This window comes from Rhinolophus ferrumequinum, chromosome 4 (assembly GCF_004115265.2).
Source record: "Rhinolophus ferrumequinum isolate MPI-CBG mRhiFer1 chromosome 4, mRhiFer1_v1.p, whole genome shotgun sequence".
NCBI lineage: Eukaryota > Metazoa > Chordata > Mammalia > Chiroptera > Rhinolophidae > Rhinolophus > Rhinolophus ferrumequinum.
Genome location: NC_046287.1, coordinates 92132999 through 92154769, shown reverse-complemented (window position 1 = coordinate 92154769; position 21771 = coordinate 92132999). Strand labels below are relative to the sequence as shown.

The 21771-nt window shown below is 37.4% G+C and overlaps 1 protein-coding gene across 1 annotated transcript in view; it reads right to left on the bottom strand.

Annotated features, from left to right (window-relative positions):
* Positions 1–2661: 2661 nt before the first annotated feature.
* TRPC4 (transient receptor potential cation channel subfamily C member 4) overlaps positions 2662–21771 on the bottom strand; it is a 212872-nt gene continuing 193762 nt past the window's right edge. The window contains exons 8-11 of the mRNA XM_033103825.1: positions 20041–20235; positions 5199–5240; positions 4978–5067; positions 2662–3524 (exon numbers count right to left, since the gene is read on the bottom strand). Of these exons, the coding sequence (XP_032959716.1) occupies positions 2802–3524; positions 4978–5067; positions 5199–5240; positions 20041–20235 (1050 nt within the window). The 3' untranslated portion in view covers positions 2662–2801. The remainder of the gene's footprint in view (positions 3525–4977; positions 5068–5198; positions 5241–20040; positions 20236–21771) is intronic.

The following is a 21771-nucleotide window of genomic DNA, read 5'->3' as shown; positions in this document are numbered from 1 at the left end:
GGATTTTCCGAAAACTAAAATCTAATATTTCAAGTTGAATTTTGATATTCTATAACAAATATGTTTTTAAAAATCTAACTTCTGTACTGTATGTCATTTGGGGTGGCCTGCGGGGTCTCTGTTCCCGCTCCCCACATAAGAATGCAGGATGTGGCTAGGCCAAAAAGGAACACCCACGGAGCCATATGTAGGGGAGTCATACCACTATAGTCTCACTGGAGGCTGGATTCATAGGACGTGCGAACTGCTGTCCGCTTTTCTGCCAACCAACTGACTCCCCAACGCAGCCGCGGCAGTTATATCAGTGGCCAATTGGCTAACCAGCTACAGCTGACGGTCAACTAGCCACAGCCGACGGCCATCTACTACCCGAGCCTTTCCACGTGAGGCTGAGAGCCTGGAAACTGCTCTCTGGGGCTCTGTCCCCACACTGTAATTGAGTCTAAAGAATCAAATGTGTTACATCTTTAATTTTGCACATTCTTCTTGCCTTACAAGAAGGGACACACATTTATGGAGTTTACTAAACTCCTTCTCTCTCAAAACATAGCGTTTCACAAGTGAAAATAGTAACCAAAAGTCATGGGACTAGATAATCCTTCATTCAACTAAATTCCAGAGTTATTATGTGCATATTTTTGCTTGGTCTGTTTATGTTCTGAGAGGCAGTGCAGTGCAGTGGTTAGGGCATGGCTCTGAAGGACAACACCTCATAGCTCCATCACTTATTGTGAACCTTCGCCTACCTAGTTAGTACTTGCCTGAGTTTCTGCATCGATCAAGTGGAGGTAGGAATAGTAGCTACCTCAAAGTATCATTATGAGCAGCACATATGTGCTAATACCTACAAAGCACATAAAACAGTGGCTGGCATTGTTACTGCTGTTATTCCTTATTTTTGATGTATGAATATCAGAAACTGGGTTTTGTAATACTGTGGAGTTTTTGGTTAATGCTAAATCAAATACAACAGTGTTTCCCTGAAAATAAGATCTAGTCAGATAATCAGCTCTAATGCGTCTTTGGAGCAAAAATTAAAATAAGACCCGGTCTTATATAAAACCTGGTCTTATATTTTAGTAAAATAAGACTTGGTCTTATATTAATTTTTGTTCCAAAAGACGCATTAGAGCTGATTGTCCGTCTAGGTCTTATTTTCGGGAAAACACAGAATTTGTCTATTCCATGGAGGTAATTTCTGAAATAAAATGAACTCAGCATTTTTCTATTAATTTGAAATAAAGGCGAATTGCATTTAATGAGGAAACTTCTGTTTCCATGGTGGCTTAGACACAAGTTATACAGTTTAAACTTTAAAAGTTGCCAGTCCCTGTTTTATATCAGGTGAAAACATTTTCTTCTTAGTAGTTCAGTGAAGGAGTGTAATATATGCTAAATTACTTCGAAAACTACAGAAGAAACAAGCAATTAAGAATGTTGTCCTTCTGGGGAAAACTATATTTCTATATCCACTGCTAAGATTAATAATTATTTTGGGGTAATTTTAATTTTAAATAACTATATAGCAGTCCCTGTGGGAAAGAAGAGGAAACTACTAGGTTTTTGTAATTCTTTTGAATTGACAACAATATCACACTAATTGAAAATAGAATTTAATTTTGCTTAGACTTAAGATTGTTAGAATGAATTAAATATCAGCTGGGTATTATAAGCATGCAATCACTTTGCTTTGTTTGAGGTGCTTAAATTATTCTAATTTATTGTGATTCCTTTGTGGCAATGAGAACTTTTTCCACCTTTTTGAAATTCCATTATTCATAAAGCCCCATACTGTGTTTCCCCAAAAATAAGACCTAGCTGGACCATTAGCTCGAATCTGTCTTTTGGAGCAAAAATTAATATGAGACCAGGTCTTATTTTACATAATATGAGACGGGAATAATAATATAATATAATGTAATGTAATATAATATAATATAATGTAACATAACATAATATGATAAATACCAGGTCTCATATTAATTTTTGCTCCAAAAGATGCATTAAAGCTGATTGTCTGGCTAGGTCTTATTTTCGGGGAAACATGGTATTTATACTGATCAGCAGTTGAACCTGAAAAGGGCCATTAAAAAAAAAACAACTTGAAGTAAACCTTTTTCTGACAAAGCATTAAAAATCATCAACCATTAAAATTTATTAGAAAAACTTACTTTCTGAAAGGAAAAACTGCCCAAACTAAAACTCGACAAGGTATACTTGACTTTCATTTTTAAGGAAAAGTTTGATCATGACTCCATGAAAAGAAGGCTTGCTTGCTTTAATTGCGTACTATAATTATTTATATGTTTTTAAGAAATAGTTTGCTAATATTTGTCGTTTAAAGCTAAACTGTAGGGCTAAGTGAAATGTTCTTAATGAGTACCCATCTCTAGAGACCCTAAAAATTTATAAAAAGCTCTAATAATTCAGCTACATTGATGTTCGCATATAAAAATATCTATTATAGGAGTCAACTACCACATGAAGTAATTGCATTTGTTTTAATTGAAAAAGATAGCTAAAAATTTCCTGTGGGTTATTGCAACAGTACAAGAATACAAGGTGTATTTATTTATTAACAACAACAACAACAAAAATTGTAAAACAAATTGTGAAAGCAAAAGCAGGGTCCAAAACAAGGATTTTTGATAGCCTCTGCCTTATTTAAACATGTTACACGTTATTATGCCACAGTGGATAAATGCTATAAAGTGTAAGTTAGCATTTGCTAATTTACTTTTAAACATCTCCCCCCAATGGAAAATATATATACGTAGGATAAACGCTTCCTCCTTCAAGTATCACAATCTTGTGGTCACATAATCGTCATGGGTAGCTGAGTCTGGGAGGGTGACATCATAGCCTATGCTGGAGTCCTCTTCCTTTCCGTGCTCCTCCTTTGGTATTATTGGAACAGTGTCCTCCACCGCCACCTTTTCTGACTTGAACGAACACATTCTCTTGCTGACCTGTAAACCCAGGCTGTCCGTATTCCTTTCCCGATGGTCTACTAATACGCACTGTTCACTGAGACCTGGGATGCTCAGGTCACCCCGGGAAGCTAGTCCTCGAGATTCCAGTTGAATATTTTTCTCCAGGGGTCCTTCAGCCTGATGACGAGCAACATCTTCTGAAACAGAGAAGATCTGATTTGCATTTGGCTCGGAGGCGTTTTGTTTTGATCGTCTATGAAATAACCCGAAGTTTTTGATATCGGTCACAAAATTCACTTTTCTCTGCTTCTCCCGCGGGGGCTCCTGTACCACCAGGGCGGAGCCATTGCTTATGCTGTGTCTTTCTGCGGCAATTGCTGCTGATCGCGGGTGAATCAGAGTGGTTAAATCGAAAAGGCTGAAGTTCTTCTTCTTGTCTTTGCTGCTACCTTCGTTATCACTCTTTTCATCGGAGTCTGCCGAATTGGGAGAGTCCTTCGCGGCCTGAGCCGACTGGACTGCAGAGAGTTTGCAGCCTCTCAGTAACCCCAGGACTTCAAAGCGGAAACTAGAAATGTCTTGCTTTAGTTCCTAAATGAAATTTAAAATGATGAAATTAGTTTGTGACTTAAATAAACATTAGGAAATGTCATTTACGCATTTCATATATATGGGTCTGATGTGTTTTCACTCATTTTAAAGAGCTAGATTCCAGTGGTTCTATCTAGAATTTCAGGTTTTTTCCTGGCATTTGTGGCATTATGAGGTAATAAAGAGACTTCCTAAGGTTGATGTGAAAAGGAACATGAAGGGTTTTCTTTTCCACAACTGTGTAGTTAAATATATTGTTTTTTTGGGGGGACTAAAGTTTCAAATACTTCCTCTTCCAATATTCATCTGCTTTCAAGTCACATCACACTCTCTCAGGGATGCATTTTGTAAAGATTTTTAACAAGGCACAATTAGCTGTCCAAAGGGACATCTATAACAAAATAATTAAAGTGGAGTCTACCTTTCCTAGAGTCGGCAGTACTTTCCATTGTTTAACACATTGGAGTTGATTTTACCCTAACCCTTGGGTCAGCCACTTCGTCCTGCAAAATGTGTCAAGTCAGACAGCATTCCTGAGAGTCATCCTTTTTTCTTCTCTTTTTGGATATCTGAATTCTCAGTCTGACCTGATGGTGGCCTTTGGGGTCGTCTCCTGCCTCTAATTTATCTCCCAAAGCACCATGAATCATTCAACTCCAAAATTTGGATTTTGTGTCTGCCAAGAACATTATGGATTCTAGCCAACTTTCAATCTGTGCGTTAAGTTTTGCAATTTATCTACTTTCTTACTGAATTGCCCGCTTATCTTTGTTCTTTGTCAAACTTGCTGCTTTTCTCTGTTAAAAGTCTCCTGTGGGATTTTTGTTTGTATTTGCCTATAAGATCTTACTGATTTTAATCATTCTTCCAAAATCTCTAAAAACTCATGCAGAATAACAGAGGTATTTTTATACACACTACCTCCTCTGCGAGAATTAAAAAATAACAAAACCAACCAAACAAACAAAAAACACTCAGGGAGAAAGACTAAGTTTATAAGTTACAATTAAGCTCAAACCTTAAATTCCTGCTACCAAAGTTGTGCAGAGCACGAAGACAGGTTTTGTTGTTGTTTTTAGCACGTAGGTTACTTAATGTTTCAGGATTAGATATTAGATTGAAATTTCGAAACTAGAGCTCACTCAGGAGACTGCTGCTGGGATCAGCAAGTCAGAATGCTACAGGGCCCTAGGATTTTCTCTGCCTCCAAATAAATCCCCTTGACATTTCAGATTAAGTATGTTTGAAAACAATGTATTTTAAGAAGAAATGTCACCACTTTTTTTTTTTTTGATAATTCAATAGGGCTTTAATTTAAAAATCAGAAGACACACAGTCTTGTTGGAACACACAGCTGAGCTTCCAGCTTTGATTTCAAATATTCTGTTTCGGGTTGCATGTACTTATAGAACCTGCCTTTTGGTGTTTTCAACACTAAAATGAAAATGGTTACCTTAAAGTTCTCTTCAGTCAGGCCCTCTTCAGTTTTGGCATCTCTAATCATCGCGGCAACATATCGCTTCACCAGATTCCTCATAACTTCCTGAGGCATTTTGAAACAACAGAATTGATATTCAGTGCATAAATATGAATTATTTCTTGAGTCAGTTCTGAAGAGGGGACTGTACTTGAATTTTAATACAAATTTCAAGATACAATAGAAGAATGACTTACTTGATACTGGTGATGTCTTCTTAAATTATCAGCAGCTCGCCTCTGAAAAGAAAAAGAATGTTTACTTTCCAGTTACATTGATGTATGACTCTTCTGGAAAATAAGTTATTTGTTCTTTTAATCAAGCATACTTCTTCCTCATTTTTTCCAAGTGGGATATTTATTAGACAGTGGACAGTAGCTAGAGACTGTTTTGCATGAATCAAAAAAATGAGTGAACCAAAGCAACAAAGTGCAAGATTACAATCTGTATGGCATTTGATATGTAGAATAAGTTAACAATGGTGGAAATGTTGTTTTTCTAATATAAGAATTATGATGAAGAATTATGTAATTATAGTTGATACGTGCCCCAAATCACTTTAAATGATGCTAAGAGACACAGATGGGACATATCAAATAAAAAAAAAAATAAAAGAAATATTCAATAAAAATACAAATTTGATAGACTAAAAAGCTAGTGTTATAATAATATAAAGGTCTTCATAAATATCAACATAGCAAGATTAAGAGTTTAGCCACGATATGCAACATGTAATCAAAAACATTTTTAGTCAATAAATACCCCAACACTAATTTCAATCAATGTTTATTAAGAGGGGATTGCTGTTTTAATTAAATTAGAAGTTTGAATTTAACAAAAAAATAAAAGATTCTGTTCTAACATAGGGTTCATGATTTTATCATTTAAAAAAATAAGTGTGAGTCCCAGCTATCATTTTGAAGAGATCAGAATGGTTGGGGAGCAGAGCTAAGATTAGCATAGAACAGTGATTTTGGAGTGCAGAATGAAGAGAGAGGATGTTTTAATGACTGAAAAAAAAATGCATTATATATTAAATAATAAATAACACTAAAATTATATATTTGCTGATTTCATAACTATTCTAAAGATGTTAGAAAAAAGTTATCATAATTCCAATTTTATGGATGTTCAATAAATATCAGTATTGATTCTTAAAGAAGAAAACTTTTGAAAATAATCTAAAATAAACACATTCTGTAATAAAGGGGTGAATTTGGTAAATTGTGAGAAAACAAAATAAATAAAATAGCTTGGGTTTAATGTCTTTTGATCTTGTTTCTTACTAAATACTTAATCATAGGCTGATGAAATGGAATTTTGGAAAGAGCTGTACATTCATCATTGAGAAATGATATTGGGGAAAAAAACAAACAATTTAAAAGAAACTCTTTTTTCTCCTTAGGGGAATAGGGGAAGATGGCATTTTCAGTGGCCACGAGAATAGATTTGTGTTTCATCATTATTAGTGACTTTGAGGAACAGATGAGACAATGCTTAACTTCCTAAAGTCCACTAATTATTTGAACACTGTTTACTATAATATGAACCTTAAGCAACAAATTTTCAACATGATTATGGTATTAATTTAAAAACTGGGAAATTTGAAACAATACAAAATTAAAACCTTGAAAAAATATTTTGTACTGGGCCACCAGATGGAGGTATATGACTCTTTTTGAGACAGAGCTAAGTTAAATCCAAAACAAAAACACTTATAGAAGGAAACAAATCTTCCAGATCTTAAATTTACCGCAAGTGAACACAAATATTAAAGCAAGCTGTATATTTACTTCTTTAACACTATCACTATAAATATTGTATAAGAGATCCATGTTCCATAATTTAAATAGATAGAAACTCTGAATTTAACATAGGATTTAGTCGACTCAATTTTTATTATTTTGGGGTTCTATGGCATTTCACCATTCTATTTTAGTCTTTAAAAAGCCAGTAAAATTGGTCAGCGAAGAGCAGTTTGAAGTCATGAAGTCACTTTAAATTTCCTTACTGTAAAATTAAAACTAAGGATGACAGAATCAGAAAATTATGAGTAATAAATGAAAATATCATCGTGTATTTTATTATTAAAAAGAGCACAACTCTCTCTCTCCTTCAGCAGTAACTTACTTACATACAAATTTTTAAATTTTAACACAAATATGGAAAGATCAAAGATCACACTTTAAAAAATTGCAGGTTTATTTTTCTAGGGAAATTTTTTTTTTAAAAAGGAAAAAGTATTCTGACAGAAAGAGGGAACAGAGACAAAGTTTACTATGATAACTTTCAGGAATTTTCAATATCTTTATCCCAGGATAAGACTAGGTTAATATAGTCAATTATTTTTGCCCATCAATTTCTTTCCAACTTACATGACTATACTACAAAACTATTTTTAGTCTTGCGAGATTGTATCAGCCAACTTAACTTCAATATCCTAGGAAAATAAAAATGAAGTTAACCATCTTCTGAATATTGAAATAAAAATGAATGAAATAAATTAACCAAATTATGACCACTAAATTATGTAGCTCAGATATCCCTGGTATCTATTTAATCTCTCCTCTGGTTAACACCAGAGAATTGATCTTGTCTGATTGACCATCACTATTATGAGTACCTGTTTTCTACTTCTTTTACTTTCTGGGAGGTAGGGTTGTGTGATGTTGGGAACCTGGACTTAGGGGTCAAAAGTGGGTTTGAAGCTGACTGAGCAGGAACAAGGAACTTATCTCTGAGGCCCTCTCTCTTCCCCATTTTTTATTTTGCAAGATGAGAATAAACTCACTGGGTGATTTTGGAGATTAAATGACATAATATCTCTCTAATATTAGTTCCCATCATCTTTTCATTTGTTTTTCCAGATTAGTATGATTTAACAGTTTTTAAAAAATATTCTTGAATCAAAACAACCTGTGGATAGTTTGACAGGTATCAGGATTACCTTGAGAAGTAAAAGAATGTACTTAGATGCGATTGTCTCTCTTTGTGTGATTAGCATGGCATGTCATGCTTGAGGAGAGAATTTTCTTTAGCTACAGAGCTGGAGGTAGGACGTAAGGAATTTATATTTAAGTAATAGGGTGAGGGGCTGGTTCTAGGAAATACAGAGATGTAACACACTTCCGTAGGCAGTTATTTTTGTTTCATTAGACTTCATTTTTTTAGAGCAATTTAAGTTTCAGAGCAAAATTGAGGAGAAGGTACAGAGAGATTTCCCGTACATCTCCAATGCCACACAAACATGGGCTCCCTCAATGTTAACATCCCTGCTGAAGAGGTGCATTTGCTACAACTAAGGAACCTCCATTGACACATTGTAATCACTCAAAGTCCATGATTTACTTTATGTTTCGCTCAGTGATATATAAGTTAATGGGTTTGGACAAATGTTTACTGTAATGATATGATCCTTATGGTCTCATAAAGAGTATTTTCACTGCCCTAAAAATCTGTTCTCAGCTTATTTATCCCTTCTTCCATCACAACCTCTATCAACCGCTGTCTCCATAATTTTGCCTTTTTCCAGAATGTCATATAAATGGAATCATATAGTATGTAGTCTTTTCAGATTGGCTTCTTTCACTTATTAATGTTCATTTAAGGTTCCTCCATGGTTTTTTCATGCCTTGATAGCTCATTTCTTTTTAGTGCTGAATACTATTCCTTTGTCTGGATGTACCACAGTTTATTTATCCATTCACTTACTGAAGGACATATTGGTGTCTTCCAAGTTTTGGTAATTATGAGTAAAGCTGCCGTGTGCATCCTTGTGCAAGATGTTTGTAGACATACGTTTTCAACTGTTTTCAGTAAATATCAAGGAGTATGATTGTTGGATTGTATGGTAAGATTATATTCAATTTTGTAAGAAACCATCAAACTGGCTTCCCCAGTGGTTGCACTATTTTGCACTCCCACCAGCAATGTATGAGGGTTCCCATTGTTTCACATCCTTATGCATTTGGTGGTATCAGTGTACCGGTTTTTAACCCATCTGATAGGTCTGTAATGCTAGTCAGTCATCTTTTGGAGGGTCCCTAAAGTTTTATGAACATCTCTGCATGATATTGGATTTTTGCTATGACCCCTGTGAATTTTGCTTAGTGGGTTTCTATATCATGAAACTTAGTTTGAAGGACCGATTTAAGACAGATTTAACGAGTGACTGCAAGTGGGCTGCAAGAAACCAGAAATGAGTAAGACATACTTTTTGCCCTTAAATGGCTTATAGTCAGTCTGTTAATGGAATACCAAGAACGCATATGTCTATAGATGAAGGCAAAATACAAAAGAAAATATGGGAAGTGCTATTAAGAATGTTATTTGAATACAGGGAAGAAAGACATACCATTGGACTAAGGAAAGAATCAGCAACAGCCTTCAAACAGGGAACGTGATTTCAGATAGGATGTGAAAGAATTATAGGACTTTGACCGGCAGAGACGCACAGGTGTTCTAGAAGATTGGAACAGGGTGAGCAAATATGCTCGCCGGAGAGAGTAAGATACATGTTAAGGTGACTTCCAGTCCAGTTGCAATGTGCTCTGATAATAAGAGTATATAGATTATATTATGTAAGAAAGTTAGAATGGGTTCTCTATAGAGAATCTTAGCTGGCACAGTGAATTCCGTGGTGGGTAGGCACCTGGAGTTTCCGACTAATTGAGTGATGTGATGAAAATTTAACTTTTGTAGTCATCTGGCAGCAGCATTAGGTAGGAAAGGTATATGTGAGATAATCAGTAGCTGAAGATGTTAACTGGGATGCTATTACCATAATGTAACTGAAGGGTAAAGTTACATTACGGCTGTCAGATAAAATGATAGCAGTGTGAATAGACAGGAAGGGACAGTAAGAGTTGCAGGGGAAAGAAAATGTTGAGGGGGAAAGACAAGCCAGGGGGCTTTGACGCGAGGGTGGGAGCATGATGACAAAGATTTTTAGCCTGGCTGCTGAGATGTTGGTGCTATTAAAAAAATAATAAAAGAATTCAATTTTGGAGTGTCAACCGGCAAAAAAATAACTTCAGAAAATCCACCAAAAGAACGGTTTATTCGGGAAAAGAAAAAAAAAAAAAAAGAAACAAAGCCACCAAGGAGTGTGCACATGCACACTCACAGGCTGGTGTTCCAACCGGCCGTCCACATGGAAAAAAAAGGGCCGAGACCAACATGGCTTCCCCCTTTATTTGCATCCTTCTCCTGGAAGTTACCACAAAGTTCATCAGGAAGTAAAGACTAGAGAGTTAACAAGGGGCCCAGCTCCACCCATAGTCCTCCCAGCTCTTTGGTTAAGCATCTTAAGATGCCAGGTCACTTTTATCAGGAGATGTTGACATAGGACATTAAGGTGGAAGTGCTACTGTCTAGTTTACATATTTGGGGGAAGTTTAGGACCAAAGAAGAAGACTTGGGGATTATATGCCTAGAGGCAATAGTGGATATAATCACTAACCCACATATCTCAGCATGAACGAAAAGAAAGTATCATGGACAATAAAGTCAGTGATAAATTTTGAATATAGTTATTAGGTATGCCCAAAATGACCTTCTTTCTTTTTTAATTAGCATTCTTAGGCTAACACTACAGTTAATTTAATTCTCTAACTTCCTAGGATCTACCAAAAGTCTAGGAAAACAGGCTGGGATTTAAATTTTAATACCTGACAGTTAACACATAGGCAATAAGAACAGACATATTATTTATTAGAACAAGAAAGCTGTTCCAGTTTCATCACCTCATTTATAAGTAAGGAAAGCAAGGCCCACAGAGTTGAGTGAGTAAATAAAATACCACGATGTTCTCATGGCAGTGCCAGTTCTAGGATCCCAGGCTAGAATTCACTTTACTCCTTGCTCTTTCTATCAAGAAGACATTAAGAGACATCTGCTATGTATTCTGTGACTTTGCCTCCTTCTCCCAACACATCTTAATTTGAGGGTCAGCATCCTTACCATACTGGATTCATATTTATTTTAATAAAAATTAATACCCACAAAATGTATGGTATATGTTGTATTAGTTTCCTGGGGCTGCCATGCAAAGTACTACAAACCAGGTGACTTAAAACAACAGAAATTATTGTCTCACACCTGTAGAGACCAGAAGTCTCAAATCAAGACTTTGTCAGGGATATGTTTTCTCTTAGACTTGGTAGAATCCTTCTTTTCCTCTTCCTAGCTTTTCGTGGTAGCTGTCAATCCTCGGTGTTTCTTGGCCTGTAGCTGCGTAATTCCATTCTCTGTTTCTATCTTCATTCACATGCTGTTCTCTCTGTGTCTCTGTGTCTTCACATCGTCATATTCCTATAAGGACTCTATTGCAATATGACCTCATCCTAACTAATTACTCCTGCAACGACCCTATTGCCAAATAAGGTCACATTTTGAAGAATTGGGGGTTAGGATTTCAACATATCTTTTGGGGGGACACAATTCAACCCATAACATATATACCTTTTGCAATAAATATGATGATGATTTTTGGAACTTAGTGACATTATTAAATATTATTTGAATAGTAGAACTAACATCAACAATACCTCATATGTTTGCAATCTTTTTGTTGGGTAAAGATCAGCTGAGCTTCAAAGGGATTTACTATCATAAGGGAAAACATTACAACTTATAATTGTCACTGGAAATAACCAAGAACAGAACTGACCAATTTGTGTTTATGAAAGTAATATAATAAAGGACATTTCTTTAAAAATTACCTGAGTGGGTAATGCGCATTTAATTTTTTTCAAGCCATTCACATGTTAAATTTTGATTGATAAAGTAATTTGCAATGTCTAGGTATTCTCTGTCTTTACTAAAAATAAACTAGGCAGACCTAGGTTAGAAAAGAATTTCTCCATGAATGAGTTCGGAGGCTTTAGTGGAGTTGCATTTTGCAGCTTTAAAAAAAAAAAAAAAGAAAAAAATCAGATCGGTTGTCAGTTATGTTTAAGACAGGAGATATGGACTACATGGCCAATCAAGAACCTTCCTTTCTTAACTTGGTGTCTAGGAAAAATATTTTGAAGGAAGACGTGCCCTTTAATTTGGCAGTTTTCTTCGTAAATTATATCAGAAGCCCAGCATTATGAGTAGAATATTCTTTGGCAGGTGCCCAGGGCACCTATTAGCTAACTTTCAGTTTGCAGGCTCCTCCTGATTTGTAAGGACAAGACAATGGCAGTTTTTGGATCACTGAACTAATGATAAAGGAAAATACCAACTGGTGAGAAACTTCCTGTTTGCTATGTGGTAGCTTCGCATTTCAACAGAAGTGTCAGGTTGCTTTAGAGCAGGAAGGGTTTTACAGCCTTGAAAGGAAAGGCTCTGGGGAATCAGCTGTGACATTTTTCTCACTCTTTATCTCTAGTTCTCTGCAGGTCCACTCGGTGGGATGTCAGGCTCACTTCCTATTGCTGGTTCCCTGCAGTCAATTGTCATTGCCGTTTTTCTCTCATTTCCACTCCGGCTTTGGTCGATCACTAATTTTAAGCCCATGAGTTATGCCTTTTTTATTCTTTGCTTTGCTCAGTGAATCCCTTGAGGGATGCAGCTTGCTGTGCTCTCTCCTTCTTTTAAAACTAAGCAAAAATGGCAAGGGGCCATTCCAGGGTGTGACCCCTTTTTTAACAAACTGCAGTTTGGCTCATTTACAGATGGATCTACATATTGTTCTCTATAAACACACTTCCGAAGCATATAAAAACAAAAGAAATAAAATACGCCTTGTCAAACCAAATATTCATGATCTTACTCTTGAAATACCAAGAATATCAAGCAATTCATTCCTCTACATCCCTACTTGGGAAAGAAAATTTAATTAAAAGGCCCTGTCAGCAAATCTTTCAGCAGTAAATTAGGGCTTGAGAGTTATTCACAGATGGATACTGACATATCTGTAAGATTTGTAGTTAGGCCTCCCGAAAGTGATGGAGATTAAGGAACAATACATTCTGATAAATTATCACTAAAAATGAAGTCTGAAAGGCATGTACTATTAGTATTTTTCTTTTATGATGATAGGTGGTGATAACCCATTCAAAGTTTCTAATTCTCTTTCCGTGACTTAACTGAGCATATTTTTATGGCAACTCATTAGCATGAGTATTCCCAAAGCTGAGGGGGGCTAATTGACCCTAACAAGGATGGTATCTCATGAGCTCCTCACTACGTGCTCCAGAGAAAACTAGAAAGTGGAAAACATTAAATGAAGGAATTAAAAATCATTTTTTTAAATGATGTTGTTAAAAGATCTAGTAGTTTTTGGTTTAGCATATTGACGTATTAACTTAAGAATTCCATTTAGAAACCCAGTCTATGGCATTAAAAATGTTTCATATTAATTAAACACTTTGGCGATGTATTGCATTAACATCTTTCTACTTTTATTAAGTGATCTGGATCCCACGTGCAACAAGTACAAACGTTTGTTTTGTTTTAGTTTAAAAAGCTGAGCTAGATACCAGTGCTTTCTTCAACAGGAGTTTCCAATTAAAGTTACAAGCTGGAAATATTTGTTAACAGGGATATTCCTGATGATTCTAGTACACATTAAAGTTTGAGAACCAGTGTTTTGATACTGAAAGGGGGTTTTGTTGATAAAATGGAATTAAGCAAAAAATTCGACAGTGAGAAATATCAAAACCCCAAAGCTCCAATATGTTTTGTATTCTATTATTGCACTCTCAATAGGCTGTCCCTTTGGTAGGATTTTCATGATTTCCCAGAGAGAAACCATTTCTCAATAATGAATTTGCTCCTGTTGTGGCTGCTCGCTCGCAGGCCATGAAAGCATTCACAAGTCAGGTAGAAAAATAGAAGGAAGATTTAAGAGAAGGGTCAGGTGTGCAGAGTCTTCTGGAAACTACTGCGTGGATTCTTTGTTTGGTCTCAAGTTTTATATTTTCTAACCAGGATGTAAATTGCTTCAGCCTGTAGTGGAATTTTCCATTGAGTTCGGCTTTGTCGGTTGGGGTGGGGGAAGGTGCAGTTAAGCTGGTTATCCCATACAGATGCAAAATCTCTCCCTAAGTCACAGGGCCAGCACTGTGCGCCCGAAATAAACAAACCATTGAAACTGCATATAGTAAATGTATAGGAAACAGGATTATTAACATTTGGCGGAAAGGAAGCAGAGAAAGAAAAGCTTTCAAAAAATCCCAAGCTGAAATACATTTTTTAAATCAAATTATATCAGAGATACAAGTCTCAAAATAGAAGATTTAGTGCCACCATTACAATCTGTGGGGACAGAGCCAGGAGTGCAGTTTCTAGTCTCTCGGCCTCACGTGGAAAGGTGCTGGCTCAGATAGTAAATGGCCATCAACTGTGATTGGATGGCCATCAGCTGAGGCTAGTTGGCCGTCAGCTGTAACCAGTGAACCATTGGCCACTAACATAACTGCTGTGGCTACTCTAGCAGCAAAAATGGGGGGGCTAGCAAGAAGATGGTGGCTGAGATAGCAAGAGCAGATTACAGCTAGCAAGCGCGGAGTGTGGCGGAGTGTGGATTGCGGATTCTGTGGCTTCTGCTTCCTGTGTCTCCAACCCAGCCGCCAGCGAGAGTATGGCGGTATGACTCCCCTACCTATGGCTCTATTGGTGTTCCTTTATGGCCTCACCATGTCCTGCGTTCTTATGTGGGGAGTTGGAGCTGAGACCCTGCAAGCCGGCCTGTGTGACACAATCCCTCTTAACAGATCCCTACAATACATGTTTTGCTCAATAAAGCATTTCTGCTTCATTTATACTTTCTCCCATCAAGCATTCCAAATGAAAGATTAATTTACCCAGAACTCCTAATCATCCATAGAAAGAAGTCCAAAGTTTAAAGGAAAAAAAAAAGAGTTAATGAGTTTACACGGGTAGCTGTATTAATATTACCAGAAGTCATAAATAGCAACATAAGCTCACCAATGATGGGCTCCTAGAGACAGGCTAATGTGGCAACCCTTTGCAGGGAATGAGCATGAGGGTGACATTCAGGCAGCCACTGGGTGACAAGAGTAAATGAATCACAGGTGGGAAGGTTAGAGAAAATGCCTAAAAGAATGCATGAAATCTACCTCCAATGAGGAAACCCAAAAGATGAACACACAACATGGAAGATATTGTGTGAGTTTTCATCAGACTTTTCAGGGAAACAAGAGGAGGCAATGGAAAGCACATTAGATTGGGAAACAAATGACCCAGGTTTTTTCCCAGCTTTGTCACTGCCAAGGGACCCTGAAACATTGGGTTAGGTAAACAAATTATCTTTTAAAAGAAATGGTTGAGCTAAATGATTTCTAAGGTCTCTTTGAAGTGTAATGAGATAGTCTAAACTATGTCTTGGTTACACAAAGTGACTGTCATTGGTATTTCCATGTCACCTTTTAATTAATGGATATATGTATATCTCCTTGTCTTCATATGTCTACACAAATAACAGGGAGATTAACCAAACTAAAATGAATTTGCAGCAAAATAAATTACTTTTTGTCATTATTTTCTCATTTAACTCTTTTTAATATTACAATCTTCTTAATTTACTTTTCATTTATCATACTTTTCTTTACAAATAATATATATTATTTATTTCCATTTAAAATCTAAATGGATAAAACTCAACTGAAAGTATGCAAAACAAAATATTAATATTATGTCCTTTTCGGTTCAATTCCCACATGGGCCAGTGAGCTGCGCCCTCCACAACTAGATTGAAGACAATGAGCTGCAGCTGAGCCCCCAAAAGGGCGGCCAGATGGCTAAGTTGGTTAGAGCGGGAACTCTCAACAACAACTCTCAACAACAAGGTTGCAAATTCAATTACCACATGGGATGGTGGGCTGAGCCCCCTGCATCTAAACATTGAAAACTGCGACTGGACTTGGAGCTGAGCTGTGTCCTCTACAATTAGATTGAAGGACAACAACTTGGAGCTAATGGGCCTTGGAGAAACACACTGTTCCCCAATATTCCCCAATAAAAATTAATATATATATATATATATATATATATATATATATATATATATAAAATTTCCTTTTCACTGTGAAATACAATCTAGATAAAAAGTAAATTTATAGCATTGAATTTGATTAGGCTCGTGCTTGCCCAAAGCCTGAGCTTGGCAGAGAACAGGCAGGATTGAGAGGGAATGGGGCTGGAGAAAAGAGACATGACTCACAGTATTTATTTAGTTTGTCATAATAATATAGGGAAGGGGCATGAGGACTGTTTTCTCGGAAGGAACTAGGAAGTTGCATTACAAGCCTGCTGCCTGTGTGCAGCCAGAAACAGAACTGGGTCAGATGTTCATCAATCACACAGAACAGTCCAATTGAAGCCTCCTGAGCAAAGAGATTCCATCATGGCCATTCCCGTAATTAAACTTATTACAAACTAGCCACAGGCTGTACCTTACAAAGGTTAAACGGAAACCTGCCCCTATTCTTTTTGTGTTTTGCAGAAGTTTCCCATACCAAGAAATTTTCCATAGAAACAAGAAACACATATAAACCTTAGCCCACTGGGGGGAGAGGGCCTCTTCCACTAGTGATTAGAGTCCACCACTATGTTTGTGGAGTGGCTTTTTCTTACTTATTCTCTGCTAAAGAAAATTATTTTCACTTTAAACTCTATATGGACTTGTGGGGACAGAGACCCAGAGAGCAGTTTCCAGGCTCAGCCTCATGTGGAGAGGGGCTGACTCGGGTAGTAGATGGCCATCAGCTGTGATTAGTTGGCCACCAGCTGTAACAGGTTAGCCATTGGCCATTGATTTAACTGCCATGACTGCAGTTAGCAAGGGGTTGGTTGGTTGGCAGAGAAGCGGACGGTGGATTGCGGCTAGCAAGTGCGGTTAGCAAGCGCAGATTGCAGCTAGCAAGAAGGTTGGCAGAGAAGTGGACTACAGATTGCAGATCATGTGGTTCCTGCTTCCTGTATCTCCAACCCAGCCGCCAGCGAGAATATAGTGGTATGACTCCCCTACCTCTGGCACCATGGGTGTTCCTTTTTGGCCTCACCATGTCCTGTGTTCTTATGCGGGGAGTGGGAACTGAGACCCCGCATGACAGGGCTTGTGGGGACAGAGCCAGAAGTGCAGTTTCCAGGCTCTCACCCTCACATGGAAAGGTGCTCACTCGGGTAGTAAATGGCCATCAACTGTGATTGGATGGCCATCAGCTGTGGCTAGTTGGGTGTCAGCTGTAACCAGTGAGCCATTGGCCACTAATATAACTGCCGTGGCTACGCTAGCAGCAAATGGGGGCTGGCAAGAAGATAGTGGCTGAGCCAGCAAGAGCAGATTGCAGTTAGCAAGGCGGGTTGTAGCAAGCAGGTAGGATTGGTTGGTTGGCAGAGAAGCGGACAGCAGGTTGCAGATCCTGTGGATCCTGCTTCCTGTGTCTCCAACCCAGCCACCAGTGAGACTTTAGTGATGTGACTCCCCTATCTATGGCTCCGTGGGTGTTCCTTTTTGGCCTCATCATGTCCTGTGTTCTTATGTGGGGAGCTGGACCAGAGACCCCGCATAACTCCCTGCATGACAGGGCTCATGTTTGAATTCTTTCCTACATGAAGCCAGGAACCTTCTTGGCCCAGGGCCTGAGTCCCCACTTCGGGAGTTTTGTGATATGGCATTAATCAATTCCCAAAGCATAAAAATATCAAATGGTTAACAACATTCACATGGCTAAGGAAAAGGGAATGCTTTGAGGTCACAACTAATTGTGAATTATCTTTCTGTGATCAGCTTGGATCAAAATATTCAAATACAGAGATAAAGACATAAAAAGAAATTTTTTTTTTTTGAGCCCAGTAATGTATAGAAAAGAAAGCTCTTTAACTTATGCCATTTACCCTCTCCCTCTGATAGGTGTGAATCACTGCTTTAATAGAAAAGCCCAAGGGAACCTTAAGCTGCTCTTTAATCTAAGAAATGATGGTAACATATTCTTAACAATGCGTCAACAGTGGGGGTACCCTTGGGTTGGGCAGCAGGAGAGTTGGAAGTCAAGTTCTTAGAGTGGTTCTCCATGATTTTGGTGGTCTCACAGATGGATTTCTTAAAATATTAGAGCAGGGCCTCGTATCTTCTTACAAGTTTTGTGGCATCTTAAAACCAAAGATGCCCTCTGCTATGGTCTAAAATTGAAAATTGAAAGACAGATATCTTTTGTGTGTGGCCTTCAGTTTTGGACCCAGAAACTCTTTTTAAATCAAAATACTCCTATGAACAGATACCATAATAACATAGTTTTATTCACTAATATCTTTTTAGGGATTAAATACATTTGTTATGAATTTAAGAGTAAGATGGAGGAAAGGTCAAGTATATTTTGATGTGGAAGGGAGTAAGCCAGAGTTTGGCTTCCTTGAAGTCTTTTACTGTTTCTCTCAAAGAAAAAAAACATATTTCTCACACTGTGCTCATAGCATCTTGCATGTAACTATATTATAATGTTAAATTTATTACATAAGAAGTATTGTAGTAATATGTTCTCATATCTGTATCTCCCACATTAGAAACAAGGCCCTCAGGGATGGAAACTACAGCTTTGTACCCCATCCCATCCCAGAGCCAATTCCTAGCTCAGTTACTGGCATGTGGAACACATATAATAATTGCCTATTAAATTATTACATTTTTTACAACTATATATTTTTAAATAAGTTGAATTTATTTAACAAAGAATTCAAACATTTGGAGTAACATAATGTAACTCTTCCTAGTATCAATGATAAAGTCTACAAACGAGTATGAGGATCGCAGCGTAAGGCTACACTGTAACCTGACTTTGTTTCTAAGATCAGATATATGCCCAAACTTTAGTCCTCCAAGTTTACAGAGTAACAGCTTACAGGAAAGAATATATTTGCTTCTCCTAACCACCTCTTTATTTGCTGTGCTCTCATGCCAGTCAATTCTCTTTAGAATTAGAATTGTTATTGAGATTACAGAAATATCAAGACCACTTTTGGTACAGAAAGCCCCATTTTGTGCTGATAACAATGCCTAGTGGGCAATGAAGTTAATGAGTGAAGAGGAACACTTAGGGCATAACTAGCAGTCATAAAATATGTTAAATAAAATTAAAAACGAATTAGACTTTTTTAAATTAAGTAACTAACATTACTTAGTGATTCTAATATAAAGGCATATTAGAATACTTCCAAAGCAATTTCTCTGAGAAGGTCAAAGTAACTGAGGAATGTTAGGGTATTGATTCCCAAAATATCACTATGAGACCTTTAAAAATTAGGAAATTAAGTGAGAAAGAAATGAAGAAATCACTTGTCCCATGTCAGTGGTTTGGCTGGAACGAAACTCTAAGTCCATGTATTTTTCTGCTTGAATTGCTTGAACTCTTGTTTTCCATCCAGTGTGAAAGAAATTGCCAAAGGAAGTATAATCTTCCAGGATAAGAGGGGCACGGCTCTCAGGAGTCCTAATAATTTTTTTTTAAAAAAGCACAATTTCTTGGCATCTAATATGATTGGGAGTAGAAGCAAAATGTGGAGCAATTAAACATATTCTCAAATCACTGTGGTTGAATATGGCACAGCGTTTTCAAGTGATAATATTCATTTGATCATTTAATTGAGAAAATTTTATCAAGCACAATATGCTCTGTGAAGAAGCCGATGGCAGGTATTATGAGGTGAATGTAGTAGACCCCTTCCACCCAGAGAGAGAAACGAACAAAGAGTAAGTAACCCACAAATAACCTGAGGGGATAGCTCTGAAAAGAGCTAGAAACTAAGACATTAAGAGAGAATGTGCTAGTTCCCCAAGCAATGACTGATGGGTGTAGAGTCTTGTGTAAAGTGTGGATCCTATTAAAATAGCAGTGATGGCCCTCAGTGTAGGAAATAGCTTAGTGAAAAAGTCAGTTACTCAGACCGTGTCTTAAATATGGTAGTTGTGCAAAAAAATGTTCAATGCAACAAGTAAGAAGAAAAAAGCTAAAAATGCAAAAAACAAGGACCACAAATACATTTAAATACACAATTAAAATAAAAAGGAATACTAACATGCTGTATTCTTACCCCTATTGTTCCAAAACTTTCTGGCTTTCTTCTCATCTTTTTCTTGCACAGGTGTGTCCAAATCCATTTGATCAGGTACCAGAGAGACTTGGGGCTTGGGATGACATTGAAGGGAGTAGGCAGGGTACCTCCTTCTTCAAAATAACTCATCCAAAGTTTTGTTCGAGCAAATTTCCATTCTATGTCTGCATGGTCCTGAACAAGAGAATATGACAACTGCTGACAGGTTTCTTAATTAATAAGGTAAGATAAACTTCACAGAGAGCCTTTAACCTGACTTTGAGTGGCTCTTGGAATATTAATTAAATTGCTTATAAAAACATTGCTGACTCTCGGAGATAATCATCAAAACATTTCAGATGGGGGCTGACCCTGGTAAGGAATCACAGCTCTGTTGTCACTTTTCATCCTTCCCTCTCCCATGAAACAGACATCTGAAATAATTCCATGTTAAAGAGACTGCAGTGATTAGTTTTGCCTTGAAGTTGAATCTTCATTTCCTGTACTGTAGGCTTACGTCAGCTCAATGTCATTGGAGTTTAGCCACAAACAGGGCTTTATATCTTACTCAATGCTTTGAACCCCTGCCTAGGTGAATGCCACCTTTATGGCTCAGCCTTCTGGAGTTTCCAGGAAAAGCTTTACTTAATAAGGTTTCCATGTGAATAATTATTGTCCACCCTTAGGCAACAGGTGTAAACTCAGACGTCCCCTGCCACACGTAGAGTAGGGACGGACACAGCGCTGAACCTTGCCAAAGGGCACCAGACAAGGGTCTGGCCTGTGCCTGCCAACAAGCCTGAGGCTATCCTCCATCATCATTTATTAATCCATTTTATTAATTTCCTGGGAAATCTTAGGAACATTTGTGGCAATCAGATAGAGGGCAGCCAGTCTCCTCTCAAACTAACCACAATCTAAGCAAAAAATCTGGGAAGTAGGAAGTGGTAGAACCAAGGCATACATACAATTCAAAATTCAAAATAATTCATTTTAACCTGTGAATGTTATTTTTAAAACTCAGTTTTTAGAGTAGGATAATATACCATTCTAATAGTCTTAAATTGTTGGGTGCTAATAAATGCATATGCTGTCTACACATTTCTAATATGAACAATATCGATTTTAGTCTAGACACTGGACGAATTGTGCTTTCAACAGGAATCACCATGTCTAGAAAATACGTGGCCTTCATTGTTGCTTAGCAAATGTCTAATTGGAGGGTTCAATCAATAGATGGAAGCCCAGAAGCTACAGTTTTCCTCCTATTTCCCTCCTCTTCCCTCCTCTAGTTCTTCCTCCGTCCCTTTCTTTTTAAACAAGCTTCTATTCTGCATTAATGAAAAAACTTATGTATTGTTTGCTGCAGTCACAAAGAATGGGACTCAGTAGAATTGGCTTACGGTAATAAAAAGGCAGTCACTCTATCTAGCTAGAGTATTGGCCTAGAGTGCCTTCTATTCCTTCTGATTCTCAGGGAGTCATAAATGAAGGGTTATCCTGGCCTCATCATGTTCTCTTACTGCTAACACAAAGCTGTTCCTGGTTTGGGATTCAGAAAGGGTCTAAACAAAGTCTACAGTGGTTAGAAAAACTGGAAGTGAAAAGTTCTAGACTGGTGATGACTAAAAACCATCTTCTGCTACTCACCTTCTGACTCAGTCAATATTTAAAACTTCGCTTAGGTATTTCCTCTCCTAGGAAGGCTGCCCTGACTGCAATCAACCTCAG